Source organism: Sesamum indicum, linkage group LG6 (assembly GCF_026168435.1).
Source record: "Sesamum indicum cultivar Baizhima isolate 11 linkage group LG6, ASM2616843v1, whole genome shotgun sequence".
In the NCBI taxonomy this organism is placed as follows: Eukaryota; Viridiplantae; Streptophyta; class Magnoliopsida; order Lamiales; family Pedaliaceae; genus Sesamum; species Sesamum indicum.
Window position 1 is genome coordinate 22614749 of NC_142662.1, and position 19453 is coordinate 22634201.

The 19453-nt window shown below is 34.9% G+C and overlaps 3 protein-coding genes across 11 annotated transcripts; 1 reads left to right on the forward strand and 2 right to left on the reverse strand.

The window, feature by feature from the left end:
* Positions 1-355: 355 nt before the first annotated feature.
* Positions 356-5877, reverse strand: LOC105163801 (P-loop containing nucleoside triphosphate hydrolases superfamily protein). Of its 4 annotated transcripts, none has more exons than XM_088882270.1 (10): positions 5749-5877; positions 4798-5055; positions 4516-4607; positions 4334-4415; positions 4059-4144; positions 3032-3135; positions 2822-2952; positions 2590-2683; positions 2011-2066; positions 356-923 (listed from the first exon to the last, which is right to left on the reverse strand). In XM_088882270.1, exons 3-10 carry the CDS (start codon positions 4517-4519, stop codon positions 830-832), a joined length of 651 nt encoding a protein of 216 aa, XP_088738396.1. In that variant the 5' UTR covers positions 4520-4607; positions 4798-5055; positions 5749-5877; the 3' UTR covers positions 356-829. The 4 variants fall into 4 exon arrangements, with proteins under 4 accessions (XP_088738396.1, XP_011080581.1, XP_011080583.1 ...); XM_011082279.3 differs by having other exon boundaries at positions 4516-4624; XM_011082281.3 differs by having other exon boundaries at positions 4516-4624; positions 4798-4945; positions 5749-5867.
* Positions 5878-7252: 1375 nt separating this feature from the next.
* Positions 7253-12632, forward strand: LOC105163800 (putative mediator of RNA polymerase II transcription subunit 19b). Of its 4 annotated transcripts, none has more exons than XM_011082277.3 (8): positions 7254-7505; positions 9356-9433; positions 10317-10606; positions 10776-11003; positions 11350-11409; positions 11576-11716; positions 11813-11876; positions 12281-12632. In XM_011082277.3, exons 2-6 carry the CDS (start codon positions 9403-9405, stop codon positions 11624-11626), a joined length of 660 nt encoding a protein of 219 aa, XP_011080579.1. In that variant the 5' UTR covers positions 7254-7505; positions 9356-9402; the 3' UTR covers positions 11627-11716; positions 11813-11876; positions 12281-12632. The 4 variants fall into 4 exon arrangements, with proteins under 4 accessions (XP_020550075.1, XP_011080579.1, XP_011080580.1 ...); XM_011082278.3 differs by having other exon boundaries at positions 12318-12632; XM_020694416.2 differs by lacking the exon at positions 12281-12632 and having other exon boundaries at positions 7253-7505; positions 11350-11404; positions 11813-12061.
* Positions 12633-13396: 764 nt separating this feature from the next.
* On the reverse strand, positions 13397-18682 carry LOC105163799 (uncharacterized). 3 transcript variants are annotated; one of them, XR_016066257.1, is made up of 5 exons: positions 18426-18682; positions 16246-16593; positions 14386-15518; positions 13576-13740; positions 13397-13484 (listed from the first exon to the last, which is right to left on the reverse strand). XR_016066257.1 is itself a non-coding variant. In XM_020695088.2 (4 exons), the coding sequence occupies exons 2-4, from the start codon at positions 16475-16477 to the stop codon at positions 13666-13668; spliced, it is 1440 nt and encodes a 479-aa protein (XP_020550747.2). In that variant the 5' UTR covers positions 16478-16520; positions 18426-18682; the 3' UTR covers positions 13397-13665. The 3 variants fall into 3 exon arrangements, 2 of the variants coding, with proteins under 2 accessions (XP_020550747.2, XP_088738419.1); XM_020695088.2 differs by having other exon boundaries at positions 13397-13740; positions 16246-16520; XM_088882293.1 differs by having other exon boundaries at positions 13397-13740.
* Positions 18683-19453: the final 771 nt, after the last annotated feature.

Consider the following 19453-nt stretch of genomic DNA (forward strand, 5'->3'; position numbering starts at 1 on the left):
TTCCAAAAGAGGTGTTTTCAAGAAAATAAATTCTCAATCAATGAATAGTAACTTGACTTAAAAAATTAATATTTTGGTATTTATAGTAGTGTTGGAAATTATATGGTGTGGTGGATTGCATTTGCTTAAGCCGTGTCTCATACATATCATATTACTTTTTTACCCTTACAATTTAATATATTTTTTACTAATGTTACATCAGTATCTTTGTTAGTTTTCATACAAACATTTTGCAGATTAACCTCAAAAAGATACGAAAGAACTAAGGATGGCAGTGCAGGACCTTGGCATAGCGACTAGAATCCCATACCTCTATGAAATGTTTGTTTAGAACTATAACTACAATGCCAAAAAATGTGGCTTTAAAGCTATAAATTTAATTAAAACTTAATTTTCTAGTGCACATCACAATTACACACACCAAATGCCAATCAAATAGCACTACCGACCTGTCGGATTCATAGGTTGCTACAGGTTTAAACTGACAAAACCATTTCGTAGGGAGCAGTAGACCATACAAACTAGAGTCTTTTGTTCATGTTGAAAATGCAGTTTAGCTCAAGGCCTCGTTCTTTTCCTGGTATATTTTCCACTTGCTGTCTTAAGATTAGCTCATTGCCACTGAAAAGGTCGAGAAGAAGACTACAGCCTAACTTGTTTTAAAAATTGTTCGACACACATGCATTTGAAATCAGGAGACGCCATTTTTCCAGGTGACAATACAACTGTAATTGTGACAAAGTTGCCTTTCTCCAATTTACCAAAGAGGTACATCGCAGGTTCAAGAGTCCCAAAATCTTGTAGTGGGAGCCAAGAAACCTGAAGCTTTTTAGTCATCCTCTGGGTCAAAATCCTTAACCTTCACATCTGCATCTTCTCCATACTGAATGGAGTTGTCAATTTGTGACAATATGTATTGAATACTGCATAGAACAGGAAATATTATTAGTTCAATCACCTATATCCCAAAGAATTGTATTAAGTTCCAATTTTGCTTTCTCTACGCTTGCAATTAAAATTGCTTCTTTCTCAAGTTAAGAGTACAGCATGCTAAAGATCATTAATGATTAAGCCAAAAGTCCAGGGCACAGACAACCTATATTTGATCTGTCTGCCCATACAAGATAACCGAAAAAGTATTGCACCTAAATTCACTTTCACAAACGCATGCCGGATCTCATCCTTTCATACTTGGATATCAAAAGTGAAGTTTGCACAAAAAGGAGCAGGTAACCGGTACATAATAGCTCGTCCTCAACACTTGGCAAATGTTCCATCATGCCAAGTCAAATAAAGCAAGTAGGATCAAATATTCAAAATGGCATTATCAAGAATATGCAGAGATAGAGAAAGGGGAATGTGAAGCTAATCCTTTGGCAGACTTCACTAGCCCAATTGATAATCATTATTTACAAGCCAATTGCAACAACATATTCGGCTATAATATCCTAGGGAGGCTCTCTACCAGATAAAGCAACCACTTCAAAGGCAGAAAATGAATAAGATGCTTGGGATGAAAAGCAACGGGTAGCAGACTAGGTACCTTCCTAGCGTCAAGTTAGGAAACAAGCTCCCAGATTGTGCAAGAGGATGCTGACTGAACTAAGCTACTATTTCCACCCTTAACTAATATCAACTACGAAATTCCAATTGAAAGGTAAGCATCAACTTACCTAAAAACTTTGTATCATGGCATATAGGCATTGACATGAAGAAGAGATCTCCTCATATCACATCGTAACTTAAGGTCAGAATCTTTCATAGAACAAAGGCTCACAAGGGGATTGGCAAGGTTCAAATTTCGAGGAAGAAGGAAACACTAAGCACATTTATACCATGGAATTGCCGTTAACCAGACAAAACCAGAAGGTATCCCAATGCCAACTGAGGTTGAAAAAATAGAGCAGCAGGTATTGTCTGGTATCAGTGCATTGATGATAATGCATAGTTGAGACTCTTCTTAATAAATCTAGAATATTCTGTTCCAACATATAGGAAAAGATTATATACCTGCTCTCTTTTCTCAGGTCAAGAGGCAAGAAGCTCACCATGCTGTACTGATCAACCTGATGCCACAGATTTGAATCAGTTATATAAACTCCACATACATTATTAGAAGAAAGCAACTGGCGTCAGAAGCATGTGCATCTTAATAAACATGCATAGAAAATATCCAGTCAGACAGTAAACAGACATGCATTGATCAACACATACAAGATAATAGAGTCATAGCATATACAGCTTACACTTCCATTGTATGTAAACAACTTCTAGAGAATTAATAGCAGCCACTAAGCTGGAGCATATAAATCTGGAACCAGCAATTTAGAAGACAAAGAGCACGGCACAGGGATTGCAGTTAAATTGTTCTGATCGGACACAGTGTAGTTTCATAGATCCCAATTGCAAATAGTTTATTGACCCAGCCGATTAGGTTTTCGTAGTAACAGTTGAAGCTCATATCAATCACCTAATAAAGATTTTTCAGAAACTAGGTTTCAATAAAGCTTTCAGTTTGAGAAGCACAGACTGCACATTCGAATAAAATATTTAGTGGAACTATCCACAAAAAGTTTCAGATCAACATACCAATTCGATTAAGGATTTGTTAAGTTTTTCAAACTGTGGAGCCATGCGCTGATTCAACTCTGCCAACAGTGTCCGAGGTTCTGGATCCAAGTAACTGTTGGACAAAAGAACCAATAACAATTGAAAAAAAGATATTATCCAATATAATGAACAAGACCTAATAATTGCCCACCCCCCCACCCTCCCTCCAAGATAGGAAAAAGAACTTTCTGTAATTGTAAACAGCACTAACTTCTCAATGTCCCTCTTGTTTGTTACAAGGTCCATTTTGGACAGAATATTAACATGAGGCAGCTCCAGTTGAACCATAGCAGAAAGCGAAGCCATGCAACCACTTATAAACTTGGTCACATCTGTTATAAACTAATAGACACAACACGGAATTCAGTCAAAGTAAAGATAAGTTATTCCAACAGATTCACTAAAATACATATCTAGATACCTGTGAATCAAGTAAGTATACAACACAGACATTGAAATTTTTACGCCTTAGATGCTCCACAAAGTTCTTAAGCACAGGTACATGGGAGAAGAGTTCAATCTGACCTGTATGTCATTAGAGGTTAGAGGCATCAGTTTCCCACTTCAAGTGACATGCAACATCAACATATTCAGCGATATTTCATAGAGTAAAATGAAAATAGAGATGGTACGCATGTTTTATAAAATGCACACTCAACACAAGCTGAAAAATGTTTATATAATGAGCAGATTCATGTATAGGTGAGACTAGTTTCACGGGAAGCAAACATCGGAAGATCTTGAACTTTAGGCTGCATACTGATTACGGATAGCGAAGAGAATAATGGTAGCAGGGCCATTAACAAAATCCAAATGGATGTCTTATGCAACTAGTAGTTCAATTGCGTGTAGTTCTCAGTATGATCTAGTGAATTTGTTGAGTCATTCTGCTAATAAGTTGGAATAGTCTTAAAATTAATTTATAGTGAAGCAAGGAAACAATCTAAATGTGCCCAAAAATCAGGAAAATAGAGTTCCTTCATATCATACTAGATTTTCTCTCTTATTCAAAGTCAAAAAACACGAGTTGCCACCAACAAAATCTCAGACCTCCATCTAGATTTCCTATATGCAACCTTGTGTGTGAAACCAGAATACCCTTGTGCTTGAAAATGTTCATACAGGTGACTGGGAACCAAGGTAATTTATCAAAACTCATCCTTGATAGTTTTAAAAGGTTCGTACATTTTTAGCACATCCATTAAGAATAAAGGCAAGTGAGAAGAAGATACTGACAAAATTTTTCATGCCATGAGCTTTCTTGAAGAACAAACAAATTCAGTATTCATATTGACCAGAAAAAATATTTGACATGTAAAAGACCAGGCAATTGAGACCATACATTTATATTCTTCTTGTATCACACAGGATCATCCATGATAATCAATATCAACAAAACTCAAGTGTGTAAAACACAGAGAGGAAATAGGCTTGGACTAGTTGTGTACCTGGGCAGTCAAAAACCAAATAATCATCATCCAAGTAATTATCCAACTCCTCTGTTAGCCAGTCATCCAAATTTTCTTCTAGGTGCCTGAGTGCTAGTTAAGGTCATACACATTGGAAGAACGCATTATGGAAGACCAAGATTATTAAACTTATAATCAGTTCATCACTATATAGTGAATTCCAGATGCTGATGGCTAATCACTTCTACAGCAATAAAACAGAAACTAAATGATGAAGAAGATCAGACAACAGTATCACTTAATATAAAGGATACTCCATGCAGTAAATAAGACCACCATTTGGACCTAATCCAAGTTCCTCCATAACATCCTCCAGAGAAATGAGCTCCCTAATATCTGCAGACCAGAGTCCATATTGAGGTCAAACGCAAAACCAGAATATGGTTTAGTAACAGGAATAAATTACTCAAACCATATTCATTGTGCAAAGACTCACCCATGGCTACAGGATAGTCGAAATTCTCTGCAGCAGGATCTAAGTTTACTATATGAATTGATCGGCCGACAGTTTCACAATGTTGGTACAAGCTAGAACAGTATGTCGACTGTGTCAACAAGATGGATCTTAGCAACAGACATTCACTCATATAGGAAATGAGGAAATGGGTGAAGACATTAATTAAAACTGAATGACTCTGTTAGTGAAAATTATTTGTAACACAAAAGTAGACTAAATATTCATATGTTGAAGAACTATACTAAGGAGAGAATCAATAACCTTTCCACTGCCAGCAGGGCCAATGACTAGTTGTGCATAGCCCATGATAGCTTCTCTTTGTTTGCCTTCAATCTATTACTGAAGACCCCAACAGTCAACTGGAAATGGATTGTTCAGAGAAAATGGAAGGCCCGGAAGACTCCAAGAACTGCAACCAATGCGTAAGTAGCACACCAAACAGCAGCCGCAAATAACAAGCTCATTGCATCAGTGAGGCCCATAAAGCATTGCCACCAAGAAAAAACATTACTACATCACCTTGAATCACCAATTTCAATGGTAAGGAGGAAATTAGATAACAAATAAGACGATAACTCAACTTATTCCATCTTCATACTAATCATAGAACACTGAACTTGGGAAGGAAAGACGGAAAAATAATCTTGTAAAATGTATTCAACTATATCACGAACAGACAGAGCTTACTACCCATACATCATAGTTACCAAACAACATCCATTGCTTGATCAGCAAATTATCTAAAACAACCCCCAAGCATTTATTTTTAAAACAAAAACCATACTCAAAAAATAAAACATAAAGAAGCGGAATGTAGTCGAAACTACATTTTCATTAAAATTTCAACTAGTCCTTCATTAGCATTCCATTTTTCAACGATTCCGTGTTAAACTAAATAACAAGAAATCAATGGAACTCTACTGGGTATCACAATTAGCAACTTCTCAATACGACCAAGTAGCATATAGACGATACTTTCATGGAATCCGTGATGAAAATTACTAGTTTTACTTCATAATTTAAAGTTTGACAACGATTAAACTATTATCCGGCATGACTTTAAGAACTCACACAAGGTGTTCTCCAATTTAATCAGGATCAGAAAAACTCAAGGGAGAGGAAGAGGAGGGTGAAGGCAGCATATGAACCCTAGGTTATGACTTTATTCTCAAGAGATGAATGGAAAGAGGAATCAACAGCGGGAGAACGCACCTGTTGTGGAACCCAGAGAGACACAAGCAAGCAAGCAAAGTTCTAGACAGAATATGAGGGGCTTATGTTTTAATAATTAAAAGCTGACCTCTCTCTCTCTCTCTCTCTCTCTCTCTCTCTCTATCTCTCTGCCATCATAAATGTCAATATTAAGGAAAGAACAATTACACCCACCTCCCCTTATGTTTAATAGAATTACAAATAGATACCCTATAATTTAAAAAATTATATTTAATACCCTTTATATTTATATTAATCTTTTTCATTAGCCAAAATTATTGATATCAATAAAAAAAAATTCAATAAAAATTCATATTTACTCACGATTGACTTATTCATAACTTATTATTGGTCAAACAAATATTTTTTGCTAAACTATTATTATAAGTTTGAAAATATATATATAACGTGCATTAGCGCATGAAGCATATAAAGATCATTTGACATAATAAATTTGTTTGATCAGTAATATATCAACAATAAATCAATAGAGAACAAATATACTTTTTAATTCACTTTTTGCTAATATTAGCAAATACTGTAATTTTTTTACTAATGAAATATTTATTTATTAAACGAAAATAAGTATCGGGATACTGTACATAATTTTTCAATCCACAAAATTTTTTATATAATTACAACAAATCGTATAGAAGGCATTATAATTATCCCTATCACAAATATACCAATCAAATGTTAGAAAAAAAAAACACACCCTTAACCTATAGTAAAATTTCACAAATTACCCCTCACTCTTAGATAATTATGAAAAAGATCCATGTTTGTTTCTGGTCCAACAAGTAGTAGAAAAATGTTAAATGACAATTATACCCTTCCAAGATAATTAAAAAAACCAACAAAAATATAATTTATTGAGATAATTACACTCCTCTCTCTTGAGATTTGGTGTAATTATATATAGACCCCATATGATTTTGAAATATTACATCTAACATCTCTGAGATATGCTTCAATTCAATAAATAAGTTCCTTCGTTAATTAAAATTTATTGATATTAACAAAAAATTTGATATAAATCTATATTTATCTCCTGTTAACTTATTACTATTTACTGCAGATTTGATCGAATTATCTTCATATGTCTTCACATACCATAGCCAGTTATGAAATGTGGAAAGCTATAACCCAAGGAAAAAAAAAAGGATTTTTCATTAATATTGTGTTTTATGGTTGAATATGGTTTGAAGTGGACTACTGGGGCTTAGGTTACAGTGAGACGTCAGTAAAGATGATATTTGTCTGTTGGGCTTTATAGAGTATTTCAAGAAATAAAATATAAAGGTTCAAGAATTGCAATATGACCGTATTAAAATACAATATACATATATGTGAAGTAGAATTAGCATCACTATATTTTTTTCCTTATAAATATTAAATTATCATACAAAAATATAAAATGCTAAATAAATTAAAATTTTGTATAATATTTTTACCAATATTAATATTTTTGGTCCAAAATATTGGAAAAATAAAAGGATTTTTGGGGAGGCAATAAGTGGTAAAGTGGTGAATAGGAAGGGAGTGAGGGCGTGTTATTGGTGAAGCGAATTGCAAGAGAGAGCCCTTGAGACCATACTCTCCCAACTCCAGATTCAGATTCACCACTCCATCCCTCAATTTTCCCTCCATTAACAACCTCTTTATTATCCATGTTCCTTGGTGAATTTGCTATTTAAGTTAACAAAGGATTTTCTTCGCTAATCATCCCTCCGTCCAAGACCCCAATTTCGTTCAAGGTATGTCGTCTTAATCCTCAATTTCTTTGTTTTGTTACTGCAGAGAAATGAACTTGGTTACATTGTTATGTTCCGTTTTTTGTTTTCTTTTTCATTGTCTTAGTTGCAGCCTTGATGCAGTTGTGTCAGATTAGGGTTATTATCATTGATTTTTTCTGATATTCTAGTTAGAGCTTCAAAGTTATTTTGCCCGCCCATGTGATTGCCTTTTATGCTTGAACAATCCAGTTCCCTGTGGCCTCGTCTCGTAATTTGTGATTGAGTTGTGTGCTTACAGCATTAAATATTTTCTACTTCATTTTATTCTCAGCAGTTTCTTAATTAGCATCAGAGCTTAAACTTTTCAAATAATAGCGTCATGATAAAGGACTGTGAACTATATACTCTTCTTTTGTCATTTTGCTTTGAAATGTAATTATAACTTTCTACTTTTTTCTCTGCTTCTTTATACTTGGCTTCTTACTCTGAGTTCTAATAATTCTGGGAATTTTCTGTTTTACTGTGTGAGGTTTATTACTCTATTGAATGATTAATACAGATAATTCTAGTGCGTATTTTGCAATGACAGTCACCTACTCTTACTGTCTTGTTTGAGATATCAAATTTTGTGGATTATAACTTCACAAATGGTAGAATGATATGAATATGGCTCTTGGACTAGAATTTAGTAGTATATTTTCTTAAATTAGGATCCTAAGGATTCAAAGAATTTAGGTGAAGGCGTTGTACGATTATAAAAGTAAAATGCAAATTGCAGGTTTTGCCTTGCTTTTCATCAAGTGTTTGTCATAATAATATTTTGATATGGGTAAATGATTACAAACTAAGAAAAGAAGAAATTTTGAAATTTGAATTAATCATGTATAATATTCTCTGTCCAAATTTATTTTCTCCTGTTTTCTTTATCATGGGGCGGCCAAAGTACTTCATTTTATTGCGAGCAATTTCATGTGAACCACCTATTTGGAAAGAATTATAGGCATGCAGGTTATCTCCTGAACCCTTGAGCTATGTGTAACAATTGAAAATTCACTTTGAATTGCAAAGAAACATTAAGTGTAGGTTACAGCTCTTGAATAAAGGAATTTTAATTGCATTGTTGAGCAAAACAATTTATATAAGGACTTATATGGATATCTACTAGTTATTGGTAAGTAAATAGTGTACGCCAAACTATTACTCCTCTTTTTCAACTCATTTCCATGAGACTGAATGGAAGTTATTAGAGATTTAGAAGAGAGCTATAGCTTTTTGTCTAATATATATTGCTGAGAAGGAAACAAATGTACAAAAAGAGTTCATAGTTTATTTGAAAACCATATATGAGATGACCATTGTCCTTACAATTCAATAGACTTCTACGCTATATAATAAACTTTAAGTAGTATAGAGAAAACTGGTGATATTAGGCTTTTGCATTACTGACTCTTAAATTCATGGAAGTGAGAAGATTTGGAAAAGAGAATTGCTTCTCTCCAACACCTTTCTTTTTGGTTCTGTATGTGGTCAACCTTTCTTTTCATGTTGCCCGTTCTCTATGCATTTACATGGTTTGGGATCTCAACTATGAAATGTTGAGATCGGAATCTCCTTCTCATCCTTTTGACCGATCGCCTTCCAACTAACCCGTAACCATGCTTTATCTCTTAATGATAGTCAAACATTGTCTGCTTTTATCTAGTCTTTAGGAGCTTTTCTGGTATTGAGATTTTTCCATAAATGTGATGTTAAATTGTTCTCAACTTAAGTTTACTTATTATAATGTTGTTGAAACGTAATTTGTGAAGCTTGGGAAATTAAAAACATTACTTTAGTTAAACCGTTGCTAATTGTTCTTTTCTTGGTTGCAGTAAATTCTCTAGAAGTGATGTGCTACTTCTGTATCATATGCTGATTGATGGATCCTGATTACAAGAAGTTTGGAAGAGGTAAGAGTGGTAAATATGAAGCTCATCACCATATGACTTTGTCTGGATTCTCATTCATCTACCAAACCTTTTGATTTTTGGAAATATCTGTCTGAATAATTACATTACATCACATTTACAATCTACATCATTTCAGAAATTCTCACACCTTCTGGAAGGGTTCTGGTAATGGAATTTTGGGTTTTTGACTTTTGATTGCCAACTTCTGGAATGGTAATGGAATTGTGGGTTCTAATTGGCAACTTGAGTTTAATGATTAAGAACCAAATTCAAGGTCTTCCTTGGATATACTTTGTCTGTAATTTTTTCCTCATGGCATTCCTGGGCCAGTTTCTGTTTAATTGATGAGTATTTGCCTTGCTATATATCAGAGGGATCAATTTAAATGTTAAAATCTCTTCAAGTTGTTGAAGAAAAAGCCAACACATGCAACCTTTGTTCTATATTTTGGTTAGAGCTTATGAGAATAGATCGGCACCTTTGTTGGAACCATTTTGTTATGTGGGATGTGAAGTAAATTTGGAAGGCCTGAGGGAAATTGTCTAGGTGGTGAGACTCGAAAACACTTTACTGATGGAATTCGTGGATCGATGAATGATGGAATTGGTTTACACCCAAAAAAGTTACTAAAGCAAATTGAAATTCTTTCTTTAGGACGCTAGCTGTTGCTGATGTCGCTTTTTGGAAGTCAGGGTCAATGCTTTTGTTACTGAGTTCCTTAAAAACACTCCTTTTACTGATCTGGATTCTTTTGGCTTTGTTTTTTGACTCGATAATAGATATGTAATATATGCTTTTGTTATAAAAAGAAAAGTGGGCAATTCATCTTTTCATATCTTTTCATAATTTTAAGTTTGGTATTTTCAACCATCTTTGTGGTCAGGGCCAAGGGAACTTACAGGTGCAGTTGATCTCATAAGCCACTACAGATTGTTTCCTCACCATGATTTCTTCTGCAAGAGATCACTCCCTGTGTCAATATCAGATACATACTATCTTCACAATGTGGTTGGAGATACAGAACTTAGAAAAGGAGAGGGGATGCAACTGGGCCAGCTCATGGGAGATGCATCCTTATCGAAAGAAGCTAATACACGTATACGACCTTTCAACCTAGATATTCTTAGTGAAGCTTTTCAACTAAGGGAAACGGCTCCAGTTGACCTTCCTTCCGTGAGTACCTTCTAGGCCTTGAGTTATGTATTTTGTTTACTCCTTTTGCCTTATCAACTTGGATTCAGAAAATTTGAGGCTCATTAGCTGGAAAATTTGAGTTTGCCTCTTTTTGCTATGTATTGCACCAAAGTGGGGCATTGATCTGTAGTCTTGTGATTTTCTGTAGCTGGAGAAGGGCACTCCTACAATTGCTGGAAAATCTGGAAGTGACTCTAAAGACAAGGGGAAAAAGCATAAAAAGTCCAAGGAAAAAGAAAGAGACAAAGATAAAGAGCACAAGAAGCACAAGCATCGGCATAAAGATAGAAGCAAGGAAAAGGACAAGGAGAAGAAAAAAGAAAAAAGTGGGCGTCATGATTCTGGCAATGACCACTTGAAAATGCATCATGAGAAGGTTTGAAAGAGCATATTCTAGCTGCTTCGTAGACATAATTGTGGAATGCAAATTTTCTGAAAAGCATCAACTATTAGGTGCCCCAAAAGTCAGTTGCCTATTATTTATGCATTCCAGTCCATAATTTTTACTTTCATAGATGCCATATTGAGACGAGATATTTGGCCACATACTGAATGAGAGAGACCAAATGAAATTTAGAGTTTCAACATGGAGTTTAATTTGGTTCTGCTGTAGTGTTATTTTCCATTTTATGATTTTGTTGATGTATTAGTTGCTCTTACTTGTAATATTACAAATAGATCTCTAAATTGAATGCATGTCTGAATATACTTTGTAATTCCAGAAAAGGAAGCATGACGGGGATGAGGATGCAAACGGCATTCAGAAACACAAGAAAAGTAAGGTAAAAAGAGGACTAATGGAATATTTCTATTAATTTTTACTAGACTCTTCTGCACGAGCTTTGGTATTATGTCGATGATCATCTGATCGTTTTCATTGTTCTGCTTCCCTTTTTGCTCCTTACTACTTTGCCCAGTTGTGCATCTTACACCCTAACATTTGTGCAGCATAAGAGCTTGAAGATTGATGGGATGGGAGCAATGAAAGCAGCAGGCTGAAAGTGGTGCTTAGTCTTTTTACTTTTGTCATCACATGTTGCACTTGAGAATTTGTAGGAATCTTTGCCTGCTGCTTGCAATTTACCTAAGGTAATTCATTCTAATGACATTTAATTGGCTAGGTTAGAAAAGCCAACACATTTTATGCGCTGCTTGTTTTACATTTGCTATTTTTTGTCCATGCAGATCTTTTATCTGGTCTCACTCAAGATTCCCTAGGAGGTGAATTCACTTGCTGAAGTGATTCAAGGTACAGATTGGCAACGCACTCTTGTTTTATGACAAAGGCTTTCATATTTGTGGTAGCCGTGTGGGGAAAACTCTAATTGCGTTCTTTGGTTTCTAGAGATGTAATGGATATGTCACTTGCTTCATTGATGGGTTAGGGTTTTTCTCCCTTCTCAGATTTCTAGTTAAATATCTTTCATAGTCTAATCTGCTTGGAGCTTTGGGCAGTCAAACGAGTAGGTCCGTATGATGCAATGTTCTTTTAAACCTCAAAAGGTGTCAAAAAGTACCTAATCTGTAAGGATGTAACATTATGTATCATTAAGAAATTAAGTCACAAGTTCCATGACAGGGACAAACAGAATAAATAATAACTTTGTCTTCAAAATCACCATTTGAGCAGTATTTTGTTTTTCTGTACTGCAGTAACTTTGTCTTCTTATTCTTTTTGTCAACTTTGGAGGAGGATCAAAGCCGATCCTTCAACTTCTTCCCAACAAGCTCAAATTCATGAATAATGAGCGGAATAGGCACAAGATGCATAGCAACCTCTTCTGTGGAGCAGTACTGCCATTTGCTTGTGCTTGTATCATTTTTCATGGTATTCTTTCAAGTAGATTTATTATCTTGTTCACAGATGAGATAGTGAAACGTCATTTTAAAAATATATTTTACAGGTTCATGTGAGTTAATTTATTTAATTCTTTTTAAGAATTGTACAAATAATGAAATATTCATGAAATATATTAAATGTACCAAGTTCATCTTATTTTTTTTATTATGTTCATAAAATTTTCTTTTGCAATATGAAAAAATTATTACAATAAAGGATTTTACCAATACAGAGACTAAATCTAAATGGCATAGATATTTAGAAAGAACAAATTTAGATTTGATATATCTACACTGTAGTATTTATCGAGGCTCAAATCTCTAGAGTAACTAATTTTGATTGTTGGAATACTAAAATACCTCCAAATATATTTATTTCTAAAAAGAGGCCAGACGGTACAAAAGTTTGAGTTCGTATTTGATACATAAGTTTGACTTACTTTGGGTTGGCAACTATCTGAACCTGAGTTCCAGATGCAACTATAAACTCCAAATTCATATAAGCGTGCAATGGAAAGAACAAGAATATACAGAGAGGGCTGCACGCCTATCTTCCCTGTTACTTAAATGGAATGAAAAACACACCACCCGCAACTCCACCGCCCAAAACTAACGACCACTACTACAACAACAAATATAGGTAGTGAGATGGAACACATTTAGAATAGTTGCACTTGAAAGTAGCAAATCTTGACGGGAAACCAGACTGATGCCTGTTGTGATATAGATACCGGCAAGTGGCTTATCTTGAGTGGAAATCAGACTTCTGATACATGTCTTGATATAGATACTGGCAAGTCAACAGACAAGGCGGACATTTGAGCTTTTGTTTCTGTTGACAATGGGTATAAGCCATTATTTCTATTAGTATTTCTATAACAAACACTGAATAAATTAAAAGCTAGAAAGACCAAGTAAACAAGAGAGCACCTGCAAAATTCTTCGGCATAAAAGGATTCCTGCTTTGATTCCAGATGTATGAAGTCAAGATACATCTGCTCCGAACCATAGGACCTTACTGTCGTTTAGCAACATATGTGACATTGCCAACAATTTCTGAGAGGTGGTGGAAGAGAAACAACAGTCGGCCATAAAGTTTTCATACAAACCTGAAAGACAGCTCTGTTGCACAAGGATATGACAGGGTTCTTCCTCTCAAACTTTTAAATGGACAATTCAGAGCCCCAAGGATCAAGACACTACCCCCACTTGGCAAACACCCAATTCAACCACGTAGTGAAGCAATGCTTTGAAAGGTGCTCTGGGAGATCCACCTAGAAAACAAAATAGTGGTGAGAAATCAATGACATAACTATGAATCCCAATATTATCTACATAGCCACCACACAGGGCAGGTGAGGGTGGGGGGTCAAGAGATGCATAATGTGAAAAAACATGGCTCCAGAATATTACATTACACAAATAACAATGCACAAGTTAAAATCAGTTTAAACAATAATCTTAGCAAGTTAGTGCCACCAGAAAATCTATAGACAACACAAAACTTCAAGGTCAAACTCTAGCTAATGCATTACTGACCAAAGCAGGTTAAAGCTGCCACATACTCCTAACTGCAAACCAAGTCAACAAGTTTTGCTATTCCAAATTTGCAATAGACAAACAAGTGTATAGTGATTTCTAGACATCTATTTTCTCTACATGTCAAAAAGTTCATTCATAGAATTCAAATATAACGAGCCATGAGGATTGAGCAATTCCATGAAAGGAGTTTTTCTATCTTTATACGTACATCTAATCATCCTCATCATATTTACAAGTACCTTTTCTATCTATACATCTAATAACCAACACGGCAACATTTATTAGCCCTATCAACACGTAATAATATATAAGGAGTAGGACATGTGAAGATTAAAGGTAAAAAATTGCAGTAACACTGGAGGCAGTTGTGAACTCACAATGCTCCAAGTAGTTGAATAACCATCAGTAGAGAGCAACCAATCGCCTGCCTTGGATTGCAGATCCCATCTGTTATTTGTTAAACTAAAATCAACCAATTCATCCTCATAACTTTCAGCAGAACCAAGATTTCGCTTTGTTTTCCTTTTATGTTTTCTGCGCTTCTTGTGCTTGGGGCTCCATGAAGACTTTCCGTTATAATCTGATCCACAATCTTCTGAAAATTCATCATCATGTAGCAAAGCATACTTGTCGGATTTACGAAACTCTATTCCATTACTGATAAACAGGGATTCCCAGGAGTCAGGAGTACGCAATTCCTCTGATAGCCTGAAATGTATAGCCCAAGAATGCACACCCAACCTTGCTATGGATTCTAATGGTTTCCTCTTTGAGACTTCTTCCATTATTGGTGCCAAATCATTGGTATAACTTGAGGAATCACAGATTTGAAAAACCAAATTCTTTATCTTCTCTTTTTGTTCCTCACTGCCTTCTTCCCGGACAAGCCGCAGGAGCTGGCGAGCTTGATTAGTCACCGCATTCAGTAGAAGTAGCTGATCAATGGTACTAGAACCACAATATTTTGAAAGTACAATCTCAAGCCAATCAGATGCATTACCAGACGCAATGGATTCTGGCTTTGGTTTAAGATATTTTGGTATCAAATCTATGAAAAGATGGAAGTCCTGCTCTTCAAGAATGATTAGAAGGTGATGACATAAGAATGAGAAAGATTGCTCCATGAGGAACTCCTCTATAACTTCCCATAATTCTTCCAGTTCCTCCTTATACATCAAGTCAGTAAACCAATTAACAAAGTATTTCATATCAATGAACAAAATATCACCATCCTTTAATGACTCACTAAACTCATTGGATGACCAAAATTCAGGCACATACTCGAGAAAATTCTCCACTGTCCGTTGGACATCCAGATCAAGGAAATAATGGGGCTTCGTCGCAACCATAGCCGGTGACTGCCCATGCTTACCTTTCCACTCAAGCTCCTCCCAACAAATATCTCGGTTTACAAAAGCAAATTGGGATAGTGCCTTAGCACCCTTTCCATGTGCGAAGTCATCATTACCAGCAAAATTAGAGAACCACTTCAAGATACGCCTAGGATTTCCTGCATAGACAAATGGTTTGTGAAGCTAGAGAAAAGCAACCAATTTAAAATTGCATACATATTAACCTCACTGAAAGCATTTACTATATACAGATAGGTTCAGCTCAACATGACATATTGTAAAAATTATCATGAAGATCCAAGCATCTCTCCATAAAGCTTTTGTAATCCATTCCTTATGCAAATATTACACTTCGGAACTGAAGTTCATAAATTAAAGTCTATAAAAGGGGCATGTTGTATTTAAAAACTGGTTAATATTTTGCCATCAAGTCAGTAGTTTATAGTTTGTTCAATTAAACATAAACTTTTGTCGTCAGCCAGCAAAATGGAGTTGGAGTGGTTGATATTATCCAAAATATAATCAAAAAATCAACATTGAAGATTCTCAACCTAAATTCAATTTGATGCATGGTTTGCACTGGTCAGAAAATCATGATAACGGGGCAGAGGTGAATTTAACACCTGCACGAGTGAAAGTCCTTTCGTTCTATGTGAAAAAAAAGATTCAGAAATTATAATCTTAGAATCCCTAGAGATGCAACCACTCAAATACTTCTTGATCCAAAAGTTATGTGCTACCCAATTAAAGTACCAGCCACACACACGCGGGGGGGGGGGGGGGGGTGACAAATGCATACGTAGGTATCGGACAAGGATATTAAACCTACCACTTACTAATCTATGGGAAAGTCTAGTTGCAATTGACATTAGCTCCAATGCATACCTTTGAAAAAATTCTCCAGCTTGTAGCTTTTTTTTGCTATTATAGGCCCCACCTTTTGCGGTTGATTGTCAAAGATCAATTGCAGAAGCTGTGATGCCAAGTGCCATTTAATTGGTTTGGACCTCAGTAGGTCCACAAACAGGTCACGTTGTCGGCGGGAGCTAATGGAGCTTATGCCAGAAAGAGTGTTCCAAAGCCAGAGTCGAGCTTCAGACCGGCCTCCTGATGACATTAGCGACCAGATGACCGATTCTAATTCATCAAGAGGAGATCTCCTGCGTTTATATGATTCATCATTCCCATTGTTTTCATCGCACGTGGGCTCGCGTAGAAACAACTGAAGCATTTCTACAGTACCAAATTTTATCACAGGAGAAAGTTAGCAACAACTTGCTTGCCAACAAAGAAAACAAGTTCCCCAAACTATTGTAGCTACTAGTAGCATGCTTATCATGTAACGACGAGAAATAAGAGAAAAATCATAATAACCCTTTCACACAGCTTCATCACTTTGGCGGATATCATAAAATTGAAAGTCTAATTATACTATAAGGGGAAAGAATAGTAATAACCATAAATGCAAACTTCACCCACACTACCCTGAGAAGGGGGGGGGGGGAAGGGGGAATGCCGTTTGACAAATTTCACTTCACGGCAATAAAGACAAAAAAATGCTGCATGCCATACCCTTCACCAAACAAGCAACAAATCTCAGCTTTCCGACGAAGTTTCTAAGTGATAATCGCTGAGTAAATCCCATTGTTAGCTTATCTTAAATTGGGGCTTTAACATGAAATATACAAAATTGTGTGCACTTGGAACAACTTAAAAGATTGTTAATTGGCGAAAGTTAGAGAAGAAGGAGGGAAAATTGGAATGGGTGTGGGGATCGAGAGCTAGTGGATCTGGCACGTATGAGAATACTTTCACCATGTGCGGTCCTCTTCTAAATCTCTAATAACTTCCATTCAGTCTCATGGAAATGAGTTGAAAAAGAGGAGTAATAGTTTGGCGTACACTATTTACTTACCAATAACTAGTAGATATCCATATAAGTCCTTATATAAATTGTTTTGCTCAACAATGCAATTAAAATTCCTTTATTCAAGAGCTGTAACCTACACTTAATGTTTCTTTGCAATTCAAAGTGAATTTTCAATTGTTACACATAGCTCAAGGGTTCAGGAGATAACCTGCATGCCTATAATTCTTTCCAAATAGGTGGTTCACATGAAATTGCTCGCAATAAAATGAAGTACTTTGGCCGCCCCATGATAAAGAAAACAGGAGAAAATAAATTTGGACAGAGAATATTATACATGATTAATTCAAATTTCAAAATTTCTTCTTTTCTTAGTTTGTAATCATTTACCCATATCAAAATATTATTATGACAAACACTTGATGAAAAGCAAGGCAAAACCTGCAATTTGCATTTTACTTTTATAATCGTACAACGCCTTCACCTAAATTCTTTGAATCCTTAGGATCCTAATTTAAGAAAATATACTACTAAATTCTAGTCCAAGAGCCATATTCATATCATTCTACCATTTGTGAAGTTATAATCCACAAAATTTGATATCTCAAACAAGACAGTAAGAGTAGGTGACTGTCATTGCAAAATACGCACTAGAATTATCTGTATTAATCATTCAATAGAGTAATAAACCTCACACAGTAAAACAGAAAATTCCCAGAATTATTAGAACTCAGAGTAAGAAGCCAAGTATAAAGAAGCAGAGAAAAAAGTAGAAAGTTATAATTACATTTCAAAGCAAAATGACAAAAGAAGAGTATATAGTTCACAGTCCTTTATCATGACGCTATTATTTGAAAAGTTTAAGCTCTGATGCTAATTAAGAAACTGCTGAGAATAAAATGAAGTAGAAAATATTTAATGCTGTAAGCACACAACTCAATCACAAATTACGAGACGAGGCCACAGGGAACTGGATTGTTCAAGCATAAAAGGCAATCACATGGGCGGGCAAAATAACTTTGAAGCTCTAACTAGAATATCAGAAAAAATCAATGATAATAACCCTAATCTGACACAACTGCATCAAGGCTGCAACTAAGACAATGAAAAAGAAAACAAAAAACGGAACATAACAATGTAACCAAGTTCATTTCTCTGCAGTAACAAAACAAAGAAATTGAGGATTAAGACGACATACCTTGAACGAAATTGGGGTCTTGGACGGAGGGATGATTAGCGAAGAAAATCCTTTGTTAACTTAAATAGCAAATTCACCAAGGAACATGGATAATAAAGAGGTTGTTAATGGAGGGAAAATTGAGGGATGGAGTGGTGAATCTGAATCTGGAGTTGGGAGAGTATGGTCTCAAGGGCTCTCTCTTGCAATTCGCTTCACCAATAACACGCCCTCACTCCCTTCCTATTCACCACTTTACCACTTATTGCCTCCCCAAAAATCCTTTTATTTTTCCAATATTTTGGACCAAAAATATTAATATTGGTAAAAATATTATACAAAATTTTAATTTATTTAGCATTTTATATTTTTGTATGATAATTTAATATTTATAAGGAAAAAAATATAGTGATGCTAATTCTACTTCACATATATGTATATTATATTTATTTTTTTATAAATACAAAATATTTAAAGAAATATTATTTGAGTGGCAAAATTCAAAATTTATTTAGTTTTCTTGCGAATGTTAGCAGTTTTCCACGAAATCCTAACATAAGGAGGTCAAATGTAAACAAAGAATTTTCAAAAATAGTGTAAGTGTAATTTCAAAATTTCTTTGAGGGAAAAGTGTAATTTTACATTTTCAGAGGGTGTCTAAGTGTGATTAATCCTTTTTGGTTTTTTAAAGATAAATTACAACGTGCTTCACTCAAGTTTGCTGTAATGATAATTGTTCTCTTATTCAAAAATTTTGCAAATACATCTTGTGATTGCCCCATCATAGACATAGGCAATTTATAATTTCATAAGATATTTGTAATTTATTAAACCGAAATATATTTATAATTATGATAAGTTTAAAAAAAATCTGTTAAAATTTACTCTTTTTTAAATAATATAATTATAACATGAATATAAACTTCATAAAATACATCTATAATAATCTTTGTGCAACATTATTTGTGTTAATTATGGTTGAAGTTGAGAAAGCCACCCCACCATAATTCCCTACAAAATAACATGTGCATAAACCATAACAAATTTAA

What these genes read in the sequence shown, in the direction of transcription:
- LOC105163801 (XM_011082279.3), bottom strand. Translation starts at nt 4,842, where the DNA reads ATGGGCTATGCACAACTAGTCATTGGCCCTGCTGGCAGTGGAAAG. An exon ending in GCCCTGCTGGCAGTGGAAAG is followed by an intron (nt 4,625 to 4,797) that starts GTTATTGATTCT and finishes TTGTTGACACAG; the next exon opens with TCGACATACTGTTCTAGCTT. An exon ending in TATACTTACTTGATTCACAG is followed by an intron (nt 2,953 to 3,031) that starts GTATCTAGATAT and finishes TGTGTCTATTAG; the next exon opens with TTTATAACAGATGTGACCAA.
- LOC105163800 (XM_011082277.3), top strand. Translation starts at nt 9,403, where the DNA reads ATGGATCCTGATTACAAGAAGTTTGGAAGAG. An exon ending in CTCCAGTTGACCTTCCTTCC is followed by an intron (nt 10,607 to 10,775) that starts GTGAGTACCTTC and finishes GATTTTCTGTAG; the next exon opens with CTGGAGAAGGGCACTCCTAC. An exon ending in TGAAAATGCATCATGAGAAG is followed by an intron (nt 11,004 to 11,349) that starts GTTTGAAAGAGC and finishes TTGTAATTCCAG; the next exon opens with AAAAGGAAGCATGACGGGGA.
- LOC105163799 (XM_088882293.1), bottom strand. Translation starts at nt 16,591, where the DNA reads ATGCTTCAGTTGTTTCTACGCGAGCCCACGTGCGATGAAAACAATGGG. An exon ending in GCTGGAGAATTTTTTCAAAG is followed by an intron (nt 15,519 to 16,245) that starts GTATGCATTGGA and finishes TTGTCTATGCAG; the next exon opens with GAAATCCTAGGCGTATCTTG. An exon ending in ATTCAACTACTTGGAGCATT is followed by an intron (nt 13,741 to 14,385) that starts GTGAGTTCACAA and finishes TTTGTTTTCTAG; the next exon opens with GTGGATCTCCCAGAGCACCT.